A 17364-nucleotide genomic window follows, 5' to 3' on the forward strand; every position below is an offset into this window, starting at 1 on the left:
GTTTAAATAAGCCCTTGTGAAGCCCTTATTTACAATCGTAATAAACATGGCTTACCGGATCCCATAGGGAAAATGACAGCTTCCAGCATTACATCGTCTTGTTAGAATGTGTCATACCTCAAGCAGCAAGAGACTGCAAACTGTTCCCCCAACTGAAGTTAATTGCTCTCAACAGTCCTGTGTGGAACAGCCATGGATTTTAGTTACGGTTGCTAAAATCATTTTCCTCATACAAACAGAATTCTTCATCTCTTTTCTGTTTCTGAGTAAATAGTACGTACCAGCACTATTTGAAAATAACAAACTCTTGATTGAATAATGAAAAACTACAGTTAAACACTAAAAAACTCTAAGCCATCTCCGTGGAGATGTTGCCTGTACAACGGCAAAGAGAATGACTGGGGTAGGCGGAGCCTAGGAGGGATCATGTGACCAGCTTTGCTGGGCTCTTTGCCATTTCCTGTTGGGGAAGAGAATATCCCACAAGTAAGGATGACGCCGTGGACCGGACACACCTATGTTGGAGAAATTTGTTTAGGATCTTGAGATCCAAGATTGGTCTGAAAGTTCCCTCTTTTTTGGGAACTATAAACAGATTTGAATAGAATCCCTGCCCCTGTTCCTCCCTTGGAACTGGGTGGATCACTCCCATAACCAGAAGGTCTTGAACGCAACGTAAGAATGCCTCTCTCTTTATCTGGTTTGCAGATAATTGTGAGAGATGAAATCTCCCCTTTGGAGATGAGGCTTTGAAATCCAGAAGATATCCCTGGGAAACAATCTCCAGAGCCCAGGGATCCTGGACGTCTCTTGCCCAAGCCTGGGCGAAGAGAGAAAGTCTGCCCCCAACTAGATCCGGTCCCGGATCGGGGGCTACTCCTTCATGCTGTCTTAGAGGCAGCAGCAGGTTTTTTGGCCTGCTTTCCCTTGTTCCAAGCCTGGTTAGGTCTCCAGACTGGCTTGGACTGGGCAAAATTGCCTTCTTGTTTTGCAGTAGAGGAAGTTGAAGCTGCGCCACTCTTGAAGTTTCGAAAGGAACGAAAATTAGTCTGTTTGGTCCTTAATTGGTTGGACCTATCCTAGGGAAGGGCGTGGCCTTTTCCTCCAGTAATATCAGAAATGATCTCCTTCAATCCAGGCCCGAATAAAGATTTTCTTAAGGAAACCCTCTAATTTTCTATCCATTGGATCTAGGAAAGCATAACTGTCCTCGATGGGGATAGTTGTACGCTTAGCTAGAGTAGAGACTGCTCCCTCCACCTTAGGGACCGTCTGCCACGAGTCCCGTGTAGCGGCATCTATGGGAAACATCTTTTTAAAAGCAGGAGGGGGAGAGAACAGTACACCTGGTCTATCCCATTCCTTCGTAATAATTTCTGAAAATCTTTTAGGGATTGGAAAAACATCAGTGTAAACAGGCACTGCAAAGTATTTGTCCATTTTACACAATTTCTCTGGGACTACAATGGTGTCACAGTCATCCAGAGTCGTTTAAACCTCCCTGAGCAACACGCGGAGGTGTTCAAGCTTAAATTTAAATGCTGTCATATCAGAGTCAGACTGAAGTAACGCCTTCCATGAATCAGAAATGTCACCCACAGATAGAAGCTCTCCTGCTTCGGCTTCTGTACATTGTGAGGGTATATCAGACATAGCTACTAAAGCGCCAGAAAGATCTGTATTTGTTCTAGCCCCAGAGCTGTCTCGCTTTCCTTGTAACCCTGGCAGTTTGGACAATACTTCTGTGAGGGTATGATTCATAACTGCCGCCATGTCTTGTAAGGTAAACGCTTTGGACGCGCCAGATGTACTTGGCGTCACTTGCGCGGGAGAAATAGGTTCTGACACGTGGGGAGAGCTAGATGGCATAACTTCCCTTTTGTCAGTCTGAGAAACCTCTGGTGATAAATCTTTAAAAGCCATAATATGGTCTTTATAACTTATAGAAAGGTCAGTGCATTTGGTACACATTCTAAGAGGGGGTTCCACAATGGCTTCTAAACATAATGAACAAGGAGTTTCCTCTATGTCAGACATGTTTAACAGACTAGTAATGAGACCAGCAAGCATGGAAAACACTTTAATAAATGTGAAAAAGCAATTAAACAAAAACGGTACTGTACCTTTAAGAGAAAAAAAACTACCACATAAACTGCAAAACAGTGTTAAAAAGTAGTAAACTCTACAAAATTTTTACAGTGTGTATAAGAGACTAAAGCAGCATTGCACCCACTTGCAAATGGATGATTAACCCCTTAGGCCCCAAACCGGATTAGAAAAACGGTAACACCGTTAAAAAACAGTCAAACACACTGCCACAGCTCTGGTGTGGCTCCTACCTGCCCTTAAACACGATTTTTGCAGGAAAAAAAACCCCTCTATAGTGGTCCTGGATGCCAGAGGACTCCTTTAGGGAAGCTGGATGTCTCAGTCTGGATATCAACTGCGCATAAAGTGAGCGAAAATAGGCCCCTCCCACCATGCACTCAAAGTCAGAGGGCCTTAAAAAAGTACTCCTAGGAGAAATCTAACAAGCCATGTGGAAAACTAGGCCCCAAATAAAGATTTATTACCCTCAGAGAAAAAACGTTTTTTTCTGTAAGTTATGCAAACGTTTTTACACTAAGTAATATGAGAGTTAACATGAATATTACCCTTTTTTGCAAGCATGATCCCAGTCGCTGTTAAATCACTGTATCAGGCTTACCTCAAATATACCAGGCACTGTCAGCATTTTCTAGACCTTATCATCTCTCTAGAAAAAAATATACTGAACCTACCTCAAAGCAGGTAATCTGCAGACCGTCCCCCCAACTGAAGTTTTCTTTCCATACTCTTCAGTTATGTGTGAGAACAGCAATGGACCTTGGTTACAAACCGCTAAGATCATCAAACCTCCAGGCAGAATTCTTCTTCCAATTTCTGCCTGAGAGTAAAACAGTACAACGCCGGTACCGTTTAAAAATAAACTTTTGATTGAAGGTAAAAACTACACTAAGTCACCACATCTCTCTTGATACTTCCTTTCTTGTCGAGAGCTGCAAGAGAATGACTGGGGGTGGCAGTTAGGGGAGGAGCTATATATAAGTAATGGATGAACCCGTGGACTGGATACACCTTTACAAGAGAAATAAAGTTGAGTTTAAGTGATCAATTATTAAAAAAATGGGGGCTAAACTCACCCTGACCTCGTTTAACTCAGCGGCTCCAGTCGCCTACGGCACAGCGCTCTTGTACCAGTTAGGTAAACCTAGCATTTGTTAAATGCTAGGATTTACCATAATTTTAAGGGGATATTAATGTAAAGTAATCATCAATTAAATAGCAAAGATTTTAAAGGGAATTTTACTTATGTGTATATTACAACTTTAAAGGGACATTAAAGTTCATCACCCGAAAATGTTTTATGATAGGAAATAAAAGACTGATTTATTTTTTTCCTCCATTATGTATGAAAAACTATAGCTGACCCTGCTACATTATACACAATGATTTATTAGATCAAAGCACAAGCTTATTTACTTCTGTCCCTGCTAGAACACATCAAAGGAGAGCAGAAACCACAGCTCCAACAAGTTTTTCAAGGGGTGCATCCCTAAACTATTCCTCATTTACAAAACTTTGTCAGTTGTAAATTACAGTGTAAAATTATTGAAATAAATATATATTAATATATTTGCAATGCAGTGCTTAAAGGGTCATTCCAATGTATACAATGCATATGGGAGAGCAGCATTAAAAGGGACATGAAACCCATAATTTTTATTTTATAATTCAGACAGATCATACATTTTTAAACAACTTTCCAATTGGCTTCCATTACCAATTTTGCTTCGTTTTCTTGGTATACTTTATTGAAGGAACAGCAATGCACTACTGGGAGCTAGCTGAACTAATTGGTAAGCCAATGAAAAGAGTCATATATGTGCAGCCACCAATTAGCTCCTAGCTCCTGAGCCTGCTTGCTTTTCAACAATAGATACCAAGAGAACTGCAAATGATATAATAGAAGACATTTGTAAAGTTATTGAAAATTCTATGTTCTGTCTAAATCACGAAAGAAATGTTTTGCAAGAAAAAAAAACAGAATTTATGCTTACCTGATAAATTACTTTCTCCAACGGTGTGTCCGGTCCACTGCGTCATCCTTACTTGTGGGAATATCTCTTCCCCAACAGGAAATGGCAAAGAGTCCCAGCAAAGCTGGCCATATAGTCCCTCCTAGGCTCCGCCCACCCCAGTCATTCGACCGACGGACAGGAGGAAAAAATAGGAGAAACCATAGGGTGTCGTGGTGACTGTAGTTAAAGAAAATAATTCATCGGACCTGATTAAAAAACCAGGGCGGGCCGTGGACCGGACACACCGTTGGAGAAAGTAATTTATCAGGTAAGCATAAATTCTGTTTTCTCCAACATTGGTGTGTCCGGTCCACGGCGTCATCCTTACTTGTGGGAACCAATACCAAAGCTTTAGGAAACGGATGAAGGGAGGGAGCAAATCAGGTCACCTAAACGGAAGGCACCACGGCTTGCAAAACCTTTCTCCCAAAAATAGCCTCCGAAGAAGCAAAAGTATCAAATTTGTAAAATTTGGCAAAAGTGTGCAGTGAAGACCAAGTCGCTGCCTTACATATCTGGTCAACAGAAGCCTCGTTCTTGAAGGCCCATGTGGAAGCTACAGCCCTAGTGGAGTGAGCTGTGATTCTTTCAGGAGGCTGCCGTCCGGCAGTCTCATAAGCCAATCGGATGATGCTTTTAAGACAAAAGGAAAGAGAGGTAGAAGTTGCTTTTTGACCTCTCCTTTTACCAGAATAGACAACAAACAGAGAAGAAGTTTGTCTAAACTCGTTTGTAGCTTCTAAGTAGAATTTTAGAGCACGGACTACATCTAAATTGTGTAGCAAACGTTCCTTCTTTGAAACTGGATTCGGACACAAAGAAGGTACAACTATCTCCTGATTAATATTTTTGTTGGAAACAACCTTTGGTAGAAAACCAGGCTTAGTACGCAGAAGCACCTTATCTGAATGGAACACCAGATAGGGTGGAGTACACTGCAGAGCAGATAACTCAGAAACTCTTCTAGCAGAAGAAATAGCAACCAAAAACAAAACTTTCCAAGATAACAACTTAATATCTATGGAATGTAAAGGTTCAAACGGAACCCCTTGAAGAACTGAAAGAACAAGATTTAAACTCCAGGGAGGAGTCAAAGGTCTGTAAACAGGCTTGATCCTAACCAAAGCCTGAACAAATGCTTGAACATCTGGCACAACTGCCAGTCGTTTGTGTAGTAGGACAGATAAAGCAGAAATCTGTCCCCTTAGAGAACTCGCAGATAATCCTTTATCCAAACCTTCTTGCAGAAAGGAAAGAATCCTAGGAATCCCTTGGATTCACACCAGCAGATATATCTTTTCCATATTTTATGGTAAATCTATCTAGTTACCGGTTTTCTGGCTTGAACCAGAGTATCTATTATGGAATCTGAAAACCCACGCTTTGATAGAATCAAGCGTTCAATCTCCAAGCCGTCAGCTGGAGGGAGACCAGATTTGGATGTTCGAATGGACCCTGAACAAGAAGGTCCTGTCTCAAAGGTAGCTTCCATGGTGGAACCGATGACATATTCACCAGGTCTGCATACCAAGTCCTGCGTGGCCACGCAGGAGCTATTAATATCACCGAGGCCCTCTCCTGTTTGATCCTGGCTACCAGCCTGGGAATGAGAGGAAACGGTGGAAACACATAAGCTAGGTTGAAGGTCCAAGGCGCTACTAGTGCATCCACTAGAGTCGCCTTGGGATCCCTGGATCTGGACCCGTAGCAAAGAACCTTGAAGTTCTGACGAGACGCCATCAGATCCATATCTGGAATGCCCCATAGTTGCGTCAACTGGGCAAAGATCTCCGGGTGGAGTTCCCACTCCCCCGGATGGAATCTCTGACGACTCAAATAATCCGCTTCCCAGTTTTCCACACCTGGGATGTGGATCGCAGATAGGTGGCAGGAGTGATTCTCCGCCCATTGCATTATTTTGGTCACTTCTTTCATCGCCAGGGAACTCCTTGTTCCCCCCTGATGATTGAGATACGCAACAGTCGTCATGTTGTCTGATTGGAATCTTATGAATCTGGCCTTTGCTAGCTGAGGCCAAGCCCTGAGAGCATTGAATATCGCTCTTAGTTCCAGAATGTTTATCGGGAGAAGAGACTCTTCCCGCGACCACAGTCCCTGAGCTTTCAGGGATTCCCAGACCGCGCCCCAGCCCACTAGGCTGGCGTCGGTCGTGACGATGACCCACTCTGGTCTGCGGAAGCTCATTCCCTGGGATAGGTGATCCTGGGTTAGCCACCAACGGAGTGAGTCTCTGGTCTTCTGATCTACTTGAATCACTGGAGACAAGTCTGTATAGTCCCCATTCCACTGTTTCATCATGCACAGTTGTAATGGTCTTAGATGAATTTGCGCAAAAGGAACTATGTCCATTGCTGCAACCATCAATCCTACTACTTCCATGCACTGAGCTACGGAAGGACGAGGAATAGAATGAAGAACTTGACAAGCGTTTAGAAGTTTTGACTTTCTGACTTCTGTCAAGAAAATCCTAATTTCTAAGGAATCTATTATTGTTCCCAAGAAGGGAACTCTTGTCGACGGAGACAGGGAACTTTTTTCTATGTTCACCTTCCATCCGTGAGATCTGAGAAAGGCCAGAACGATGTCTGAGTGAGCCTTTACCTTTGAAAGAGACGACGCTTGTACTAGAATGTTGTCCAAGTACGGTACTACTGCAATGCCCCTTGGTCTTAGAACCGCTAGAAGGAATCCGAGTACCTTTGTGAAAATCCTTGGAGCAGTGGCTAACCCGAATGGGAGGGCCACAAACTGGTAATGTTTGTCCAGAAAGGCGAACCTTAGGAACTGATGATGTTCTTTGTGGATAGGGATATGAAGATACGCATCCTTTAGATCCACGGTAGTCATAAATTGACCTTCCTGAATTGTGGGTAGAATCGTTTGAATGGTTTCCATCTTGAACGATGGTACTCTGAGAAATTTGTTTAGGATCTTTAAATCCAGGATTGTCTGAAAGTTCCCTCTTTTTTGGGAACTACAAACAGATTTGAGTAAAATCCCATTCCCTGTTCCGCCGTTGGAACTGGGTGTATCACTCCCATCTTTAACAAGTCTTCTACACAATGTAAGAATGCCTGTCTCTTTATTTGGTTTGAGGATAAGTGAGACATGTGGAACCTTCCCCTTGGGGGTAGTTCCTTGAATTCCAGAAGATAACCCTGAGAAACTATTTCTAGCGTCCAGGGATCCTGAACATCTCTTGCCCAAGCCTGAGCAAAGAGAGAGAGTCTGCCCCCCACTAGATCCGGTCCCGGATCGGGGGCTACTCCTTCATGCTGTTTTGTTAGCAGAGGCAGGCTTCTTGGCCTGCTTACCCTTGTTCCAGCCTTGCATCGGTTTCCAGGCTGGTTTGGTCTGTGAGGTACTACCCTCTTGCTTAGAGGATGCAGAATTAGAGCCCGGTCCGTTCCTGAAATTACTAAAGGAACGAAAATTAGACTTATTCTTGGCTTTGAAAGGCCTATCTTGTGGGAGGGCGTGGCCCTTTCCCCCAGTGATGTCTGAGATAATCTCTTTCAATTCTGGCCCAAAGAGAGTTTTACCCTTGAAGGGGATATTAAGCAATTTTGTCTTGGATGAAACATCCGCTGACCAAGACTTTAGCCAAAGCGCTCTGCGCGCCACAATCGCAAACTCTGAATTTTTCGCCGCTAATCTAGCTATTTGCAAAGCGGCATCTAAAATAAAAGAGTTAGCCAACTTAAGTGCGTGAACTCTGTCCATAACCTCCTCATATGGAGTCTCTCTACTGAGCGACTTTTCTAGTTCCTCGAACCAGAACCACGCTGCTGTAGTGACAGGAACAATGCACGAAATGGGTTTAAGAAGGTAACCTTGCTGTATAAAAATCTTTTTAAGCAAACCCTGCAATTTTTTATCCATAGGATCTTTGAAAGCACAATTATCCTCAATAGGAATAGTAGTGCGCTTGTTTAGAGTAGAAACTGCCCCCTCGACCTTAGAGACTGTCTGCCATAAAAAATAATTTCTTAAATATAGGAGGGGGAACAAAAGGTATGCCGGGCTTCTCCCATTCCTTATTCACTATGTCCGCCACCCGCTTGGGTATAGGAAAAGCGTCTGGGTGCACCGGAAACTCTAGGAACTTGTCCATCTTGCATAATTTTTCTGGAATGACCAGGTTGTCACAATCATCCAGAGTAGATAACATCTCCTTAAGCAGTGCGCGGAGATGTTCTAATTTAAATTTAAATGTCACAACATCAGGTTCAGCCTGTTGGGAAATTTTTCCTGAATCTGAAATTTCCCCATCTGACAAAACCTCCCTCATGGCCCCTTCAGATTGGTGTGAGGGTATGACAGAACAATTATCATCAGCGCCCTCCTGCTCTACAGTGTTTAAAACAGAGCAATCGCGCTTTCTCTGATATGCAGGCATTTTGGATAAAATATTTGCTATGGAGTTATCCATTACAGCCGTCAATTGTTGCATGGTAATAAGCATTGGCGCGCTAGAAGTACTAGGGGCCTCCTGCGTGGGCAAAACTGGTGTAGACACAGAAGGAGATGATGTAGAACCATGTCTACTCCCTTCATCTGATGAATCATCTTGGGCAACTTCATTATCTGTGACAGTACTGTCCTTACTCTGTTTGGACGCTTTGGCACAATTATCACATAATTTAGAAGGGGGAGACACATTTACTTTCATACATATAGAACATAGCTTATCTGAAGGCACAGACATGTTAAACAGGCTTAAACTTGTCAGTAAAACACAAAAACCGTTTTAAAACAAAACCGTTACTGTCTCTTTAAATTTTAAACAGAGCACACTTTATTACTGAATATGTGAAAAAATATGAAGGAATTGTTCAAAATTTACCAAAATTTCACCACAGTGTCTTAAAGCATTAAAAGTATTGCACACCAATTTTCAGAGCTTTAACCCTTCAAATAACGAAACCGGAGCCGGTTACAGTTTTAACCCCTCTACAGTCCCAGCTACAGCCTTTGCTGCGACTCTACCAAGCCCAGAGGGGAATACGATACCAAATGACGCCTTCTAGGAACTTTTCCAACTATTTTCAGGTCCTCACACATGCATCTGCATGTCTTGCTCTCAAAAACAACTGCACAGTAATGGCGCCAAAATGAGGCTCAGCCTACAACTGGGAAGGCCCTTCCTGACTGGAAAAGGTGTCTAACATATTGCCTGACGTTAAAAAACGTTCCCCAAGTTTATAAATGTGAAAAACCCAGCATAAACATGTATAAAATGCCCAAATAAAGCAATCGATTGTGCCCATAAAAGTGTCTACCAGTTTTATAGCCCATATTAAGCCCTTTATTCTGCTTGAGACTAAGAAAATGGCTTACCGGTCCCCATGAGGGGAAATGACAGCCTTCCAGCATTACACAGTCTTGTTAGAAATATGGCTAGTCATACCTTAAGCAGAAAAGTCTGCTAACTGTTTCCCCCAACTGAAGTTACTTCATCTCAACAGTCCTATGTGGAAACAGCAAAGGATTTTAGTTACTGTCTGCTAAAATCATCTTCCTCTCACAAACAGAATTCTTCATCTTTTTCTGTTTCAGAGTAAAATAGTACATACCAGCACTATTTTAAAATAACAAACTCTTGATAGTAGAATAAAAAACTACAACTAAACACCACATACTCTTAACCATCTCCGTGGAGATGTTGCCTGTGCAACGGCAAAGAGAATGACTGGGGTGGGCGGAGCCTAGGAGGGACTATATGGCCAGCTTTGCTGGGACTCTTTGCCATTTCCTGTTGGGGAAGAGATATTCCCACAAGTAAGGATGACCCCGTGGACCGGACACACCAATGTTGGAGAAAGGTTAATTTTGAAGCAAATGGGAAATGCATGTCTGTGTAGTATGGAACTTAAATGGGGCATGAAACCCATTCATGATTCAGATAGAACATACAATTTTAAACAACGTTCCAATTTACTTATATTATCTAATTTGTTTCATTCTCTTGGTATCTTTTGGTTAAAAGCATACCTAGGGTAGGTTTAGGAGCTGCTGATTGGTTGCTACAAATATACAGCTAATGTTATTGGCTCACCCATGTGCATTGATTTTTCTTCAACAAAGGATACTAAGAGAATGACGCACATTAGAAAATAGAAGTAAACTGGAAAGTTGTTTAAAATAATATTCTCTATCTGAATCATGAAAGCAAAATGTTGGGGTTTATGTCTGTTTAAGGACTAATTGCTCACTGGCTGAGAACTATAACTGCTCAACTAGTGGACAGTGACATGCCTCACAAGAATAAAAACAAAAACTTATGCAAAGCATAAGCATGAGAAAAATGCTGGGAGCTAGCTGCTGATTGGTGGCTGCACATATATGACTTGTCATTGGCTCACCAAATGTGCTCAGCTAGCTCCCAGTAGTGCTTTGCAGTTCCTTCAACAAAGGATACCAAGAGAATGAAGCAAATTTGATAATAGAAGTAAAATAGAAAGTTGTTTAAAATGGTATGTTCTATCTGAATCATGAAAGAAAAATGTTGTGTTTAATTTCCCTTTAAGCCTCTAGAACAGACTGTTGTTTTATTGTCACAAAATTTTCCACTTCATTAATTTCAAATTTCATAAACTATAAGGTCTATAATAAAAGTGAAGTCATATCAAATTGTAAACTTTACCTGGACATTTGCTTGTAAATTGTGTTTTGGAAAGTGACGACTTTTGGGTAGACCTACAGGATTCCTCCTTGCGGCATTGCACACTTCTACAAGATTACAAATTATACTAGAAAATAATGCTACTAACCCTTGATTGCACTCTAAATATCGAGCAGCAAACTTCTCCATTAAGCGATCAATTTTTTTGGGCTTCTCCTGGCAAGCGAAATCCTTCAAGAAACATCCGCAGGGCAGAGACAAAGTCCTTCCCTGAGAAATCATGCTGGTCCACATATGCGTACATGACTTCCTTGCTAAATTTCTCATTGTCTCCAAGAAACTCTCCAACCTGAGTCTGCAAGGCAAAAATACAAAAATAAACCACTTAATATGCATTGGTCCAAGATGAAAGTGAAATGGCTACTACCATCGCTGCTACATGTGCAGTCTAAAAAGTTTAAATGGTTTCAGTGACCCTCTCTAGAGGCAAGTATGGAGGTTTTAACTCTATAAATAGAAATGTCCCCAATAAATAAAAAGCAGCATTATTTAGTTAGCTCATTGGGCCAGTTACTTAATTCTAAACCTGTCTTTGCGGTCTTGAATATTAAACCCATAATTTTCTTTCATGATTCAGATAGAGCATACAATTTTAAACAACTTTCGGTAAAAGTGTAGCTTAACGTCCCAAATTCCAGTGCGTTACCACATCCCACCGTGCGGGGGGCCATGGATACTTTCCCAGCAGCGGCTGAAAAGATATTGGAACAGTGTTTTGCGGCTCCTGGGCACGATATTGGAACAGAGCGATCTGTTCTAATACCGGCCTCAGGGCTCCGCAACCGCCGCTGGGAACCTATCCATGGTCCGACCTCCCCTCGCGTTACTTTTCTTAAGTAATTCCCACTGTAAAATGTAAGTTCTGAAGTAATTCCCACGGTAAAAATATAAGGTTTAAATAAAATATAAGGTAAATGTGGAGTTTTTCCCCACCTTTACCCAACTTTCTTAATTTACTTCTATTATCAATTTTTCTTCATTCTCTTTGCATCTTTTGTTTAGCTTAGAATCATGCCCATGTCTGGAGCACTATATGGCAGCAGTTTTGCACGACTGTTATCCATTTGCAAGAGCACAAGATGGCAGCCCTATTTCCTGCCATGTAGTGCTCTATGCACCTACCTAGGTATCTCTTTAAAGTGAATGTAAATTTTGATGCTAAAGTACCCCGGTTTTTTAAAACTTTGATTAAAAACAAGGGCACTTTAAATTCATCAATATTTTCATTTCACTCCTGTTGTGAAAATAAACTTACTTTTTAATCTTCACAGCAGCTCCAGCTTCCTCCACCTGTTTCAAAGCCTCTTCCTGGGTCTAAAATGAGGTATCTGGCTTCCTCCAATCACAGCAGTGAATCAGACACTGAATCCCCCGGGGGGGGAATCTGTGATTGGAGGATGACCTATCAATCATTTCTGACATCAGAAATGGCTTGTGAGACCGGAGGAAGCAGCAGCTGCTGTGAAGTTTAAAAGGTAAGTTTTTTTGTCACAACAGGAGTGAAATGTAAATTTTGATGAATTAAAGTGCCCCTGTTTTTAATCAAAGTTTTAAAAACCGGGCACTTAAACATCAATATTTACATTCACTTTAAGAAAGAATATCACGGAAAAGAAGCAAATGTGATAATAGAACTAAATTGGAAACTTTTTTAAAGTTGAATGCTTTGTCTGCATACAAATAATATTTTTGGGTTTCATATCCCTTTAAAGGGACTTGTGAAACTGAATAAGATGTATCCTTTAAAGGGACTTGTGAAACTGAATAAGATGTATCCTTTAAAGGGACTTGTGAAACTGAATAAGATGTATCCTTTAAAGGACATATTCCTGTTGAAAACCACATTTTATAATGTAATGCAATTCCTCACTCATGCCTCAAATTTCGTTTATCTCCTAATTTAGCGCATTAAGTACATAAATCTGCTATATGTTCTAAATGATCAGTCATAACTGCTCTTTAACTTTTGTTTAAATGTTTTAAAATATATTTAACCATTAAACTCCATGTTACATAATTTGTCGGAACTCCTTTGGGTTCCATAACCATCTGTATACCAAGGGTTAATAATCTATATTTTATTAACTGGTTACTGTCTCTTCCATATCCCTATCACCCTCTACACACCTCAAAATTAAAGACTGAACTTAAACTGATAACCCATTCTAAAACAAAGGAAGAAATCTTCCTCAATATTGAAAACATCACCATCACCTCAGCATCCTGAACACTCACAAATTCTTGCCAATTATACCTGCGAGCCATCAGCTGTCACTCGTCTATTAAGATTGAAAGCTCTATTTCTCATAAATAATAATTAAAACTTTAGATAATTATGTAGTTCACAGTAAAGTCATTCCTAGAATCAGAAGACAAGAAAAGTTATGTTCTTACCGAGTCTAATCTTTCCTCTTGATGCAAGAATTGGGCTATATCTTCTGGTGTAATTCCAAGCATCCCTTGTTCTTGTAAATACTGAATTCCTCTTTTTGGCTTTTTATTAAATCTGCATGTGTGATTGAAATATGTTTGTTACTAAACATTGCTGCAGAGAAGTACCAAAAGCATTGCAGGCTGCACAAATAACATTTATGCTCACCTGATAAATTTTTTCTTTCCGGACATGAGAGTCCACAACAGTCATTCCAATTACTAGTGGAATATCACTCCTGGCCAGCAGGAGGAGGAAAAGAGCACCACAGCAAAGCTATTAAGTGTCACTCCCCTACCCATAATCCCCCGTCATTCAACCGAAGGGAAATGGAAAAAGGAATAACACAAAGGTGTAGAGGTGCCTGGGGTTAGTCAAAAATAGCTGTCTAATAAAGGGTGGAGTCGTGGACGCTCAATGTCCGGAAAGAAAGAAATTTATCAGGTGAGCATAAATTTTGTTTTCTTTCCTAAGACATGGAGAGTCCACAACGTCATTCCAATTACTAGTGGGAACCAATACCCAAGCTAGAGGACACGGAATGAATAGGGAAGGAGAACAAGACAGGCAGACCTAAACAGAAGGCACCACCGCTTGAAGAACATTTCTCCCAAAAAAGGCCCCAGCCTAGTCAAAAGTATCAAATTTGGAAAAAAGTATGCAGAGAGGACCAAGTTACAGCCTTGCAAATCTGTTAAACAGAAGCTTCATTTTTGAAAGCCCAAGAAGAGGAGACAGCCCTAGTGGAATGAGCTGTAATTCTCTCAGAAGGCTGCTGACCAGCAGTCTCATAAGCAAAAACCAAATTATACTTCTAAAACCAGAGGGAACGAGAATAGCAGTAGCCTTCTGACCCTTACACTTTCCTGAGAAAAAAAACAAACATGGTATAAGACTGGCGAAAATCCTAAGTCGCCTGTAGGTAGAATTTTAGAGCATGCACAACATCCAAGTTGTGCAACAGACGTTCCTTATGAGAAGAAGGATTGGGACAGAGAGAAGGAACAACAATTTCCTGATTATTATTTCTATCCGAAACCACTTTAGGGAGAAAACCAAATTTAGTATGAAGAGAGGCCTTATCCACATGAAATCACACAGCGAATCATACTGCAAAGCCGAGAGTTCCCTAAACTCTCAGAGCAGAAGAAATAGCAAAGGGAAACAAAACCTTCCGAAATAACAACCTATCTATGGAATGCATTGGCTCAAACGGAGCCTGCTGCAAAACTTTAAGAACAAAGTTAAGGCTCCAAGGAGGAGCAACAGGCTTAAACACAGGCCTGATTCTGACCAAGGCCTGACAAAAAGATTGAACAACTGGCACATCCACCAGACGCTTATGTAAAAGAATAGATAATGCAGAAATCTGACCTTTCAGAGAACTGACTGACAACTCTTTCTCCAGAACTTCCTGGAGAAAGGACAACATTCTAGGAATCCTGAACCTACTCCAAAAGTAGCTCTTTGATTCACACCAATAAAAGTTATTTACACCATATCTTATTGTAAATTTGTACGAGTAACAGGCATGCAAGCCTGCAGCATGGTCTCAATGAGCGACTGAGAAAACCCACGCTTAGCCAGAACTAAGTGTTCAATCTCCAAGCAGTCAGCTTCAGAGAAACGAGATTTGGATGGAGGAAAGGACCCTGAATTAGAAGGTCCTATCTCAGAGGCAACCTCCAAAATGGCAGAGATGACATCTTCACTAGGTCTGCATACCAGATCCTGCAAAGCCACCCAGGAGCTATTAAAATTACGGATACTCTCTCCTGTTTGATACAAGCAATGACTCGTGGAAGGAGCGCAAATGGAGGAAAAAGATATGCTAGACCGAAAAACCAAGGAACCGCCAGAGCATCTATCAGATCTCTTGACCTTGAACCATACCTTGGAAGCTTGGCGTTCTGCCGAGACGCATCAGATCCAACTCCGGCACCCCCCATTTGAGGGTTAACCTGGAGAACACCTCCGGATGGAGAGCCCACTCAGGAATGTCCTATGGCAGATAGACAACAATTGTGAGTTACCCGCCCACTGAATAATCTGAGCCACCTCCTTCATGGCTAAGGAAACTCAGAATTCCTCCCTGGTGGTTGGTGTAAGCCACTGAGGTGATGTTGTTCGACTGGAACCTGATAAACCGGGCTAAGGACAATTGAGGACAAAGCCATCAGAGCATTGTAAATCACTCCTCAACTCCAAGATGTTTATGGGGGAGCAGACTCCTCCCAAGTCCAAGTTCCCTGCGCCTTTAACGAGTCCCCAGACTGCTCCCCAGCCTAGCAGCTGGCATCCGTGTTCACAATCACAGAGGATGTCTCCGGAAGCATGTGCCCTGTGACAGATGCTCGTGAGAAAGCCACCAAGGGAGAGCGTCACTTGTCGACTGGTCTAGATCTATCCTCTGAGACAGATCCGAATGGTCTCCGTTCCATTGTCTGAGCATGCAAAATTGCAAAGCTCTCAAATGGAATTGCGGAAAGGGAATGATGTTCATGGAAGCGACATCAGACCAATTATCTCCATGCATTGAGCCACTGATGGCCGAACAGTAGACTGAAGAGAGAGGCAAGAGAAGAGAATTTTGGATTTTCTGACCTCTGTCAGAAAAAATTTCATAGATAGGGAATCTATGACGGTCCCTAAGAAAATCAACCTTGTAGCTGGAACAAGGGAACTCTTTTCCAGATTCACTTTCCATCTGTGGGAACGTAGAAAAGACACCAAGATCTCTGTAGGAAAGTTTGCTTGTTGAAAAGATGGCGCCTGAACCAATATGACGTCCAGGTAGGGCGCCACAGCAATTCCCTGAGGCCTGACCACTGCTTGAGAAGATTCTGGTAACTGTGGCAAGGCCAAACGGAAGAGCCACAAACTAAATGTGCTTGTCTAGAAAAGCAAATCTCAGGAATTTGTGATGATCCTTGTGATGGGAACATGAAGATACGCGTCCTTCAGGGTCTATGGTCGTCATGAACTGACCCCTCTTGACCAAAGGAAGAATGGAACAAATGGTTTCCCATTTGAAGGACGGTACCCTGAGAAATTTGTTGAGACACTTCAGGTCTAAAATGGGTTTAAAAGTTCCCTCCTCTTTTTGGGAACCACAGGATTTGAATAAAATCCTAGACCCTGTTCCCTTAGTGGAACTGGAACAATTACTCCCAGGGAAATAGATAATTGACGCAGTTCAAGAATGCCTTTCTTTTTACCTGGTCTGCAGATAATCTTGAGAAGTGGAATCTGCCCCTTGGGAGGGCAAGATTGAATTCTTATTTGTACCCCTTGAGATACTATGTCCACAGCCCACGGATCTGGGACATCACGCTTGATAAAACAGGAAAGTCTGCCCCCCACTTGATCCGATCCCGGGCGCTGATCCTTTATGCTGACTTAGACTCAGCTGAGGGTTTCTTAGATTGCTTCCCCTTATTCCAAGACTGATTGGGCTTCCAAGAAGACTTGGACTGCTCCTGCTTGGAAGAGGGAGAGCAAGACTTTTGACCTTTGAAGTTATGAAAGAAACAAAAATTACTTTGACGTCCTTTAGGTTAGTTCTTCTTGTCTTGTGGTAGAAAAGACCCTTTTCCACCCGTAATATCAGAAATAATTTCTGCCAGACCAGGTCCAAACAAGGTTTTACCCTTGTAAGGAAGCGCCAAAAGCTTGGACTTGGAGGTAACATCAGCTGACCAAGATTTTAGCCACAAAGCCCTGCGGGCTAGGACAGTGAAACCAGACATCTTGGCTCCCAGTCTGATAACTTGCATGTTAGCATCAGAAATAAAGGAATTGGCTAGTTTGAGACCCTTAATCCTATATTGAATCTCCTCCAATGTCTCTTCTAAAATTGATTCAGACAAGGCATTGCACCAATAAGATCCTGCACTAGCTACTGTGGCAATACAAACTGCAGGTTGCCATTGAAGACCCTGATGAACATACATCTTTTTCAAATAAGCCTCCAGCTTCTTGTCCATGGGATCCTTAAAGGAACAGCTTTCCTCTATAGGGATCGTAGTTCTTTTAGCCAGAGTAGAAATAGCCCCTTCTACTTTAGGCACCGTGCGCCATAAATCTTTAATGGAGTCAGCAACAGG

The 17364-nt window shown here is 41.9% G+C and overlaps 1 protein-coding gene across 1 annotated transcript in view; it reads right to left on the reverse strand.

Annotated features, from left to right (window-relative positions):
- ARFGEF1 (ADP ribosylation factor guanine nucleotide exchange factor 1) overlaps positions 1–17364 on the reverse strand; it is a 489402-nt gene that overhangs the window by 147371 nt on the left and 324667 nt on the right. Inside the window, 3 exon segments of the mRNA XM_053715099.1 lie at positions 10916–10971; positions 10973–11122; positions 13222–13333. Of these exon segments, the coding sequence (XP_053571074.1) occupies positions 10916–10971; positions 10973–11122; positions 13222–13333 (318 nt within the window).

This window comes from Bombina bombina, chromosome 5, assembly GCF_027579735.1.
Source record: "Bombina bombina isolate aBomBom1 chromosome 5, aBomBom1.pri, whole genome shotgun sequence".
Lineage (NCBI taxonomy): Eukaryota > Metazoa > Chordata > Amphibia > Anura > Bombinatoridae > Bombina > Bombina bombina.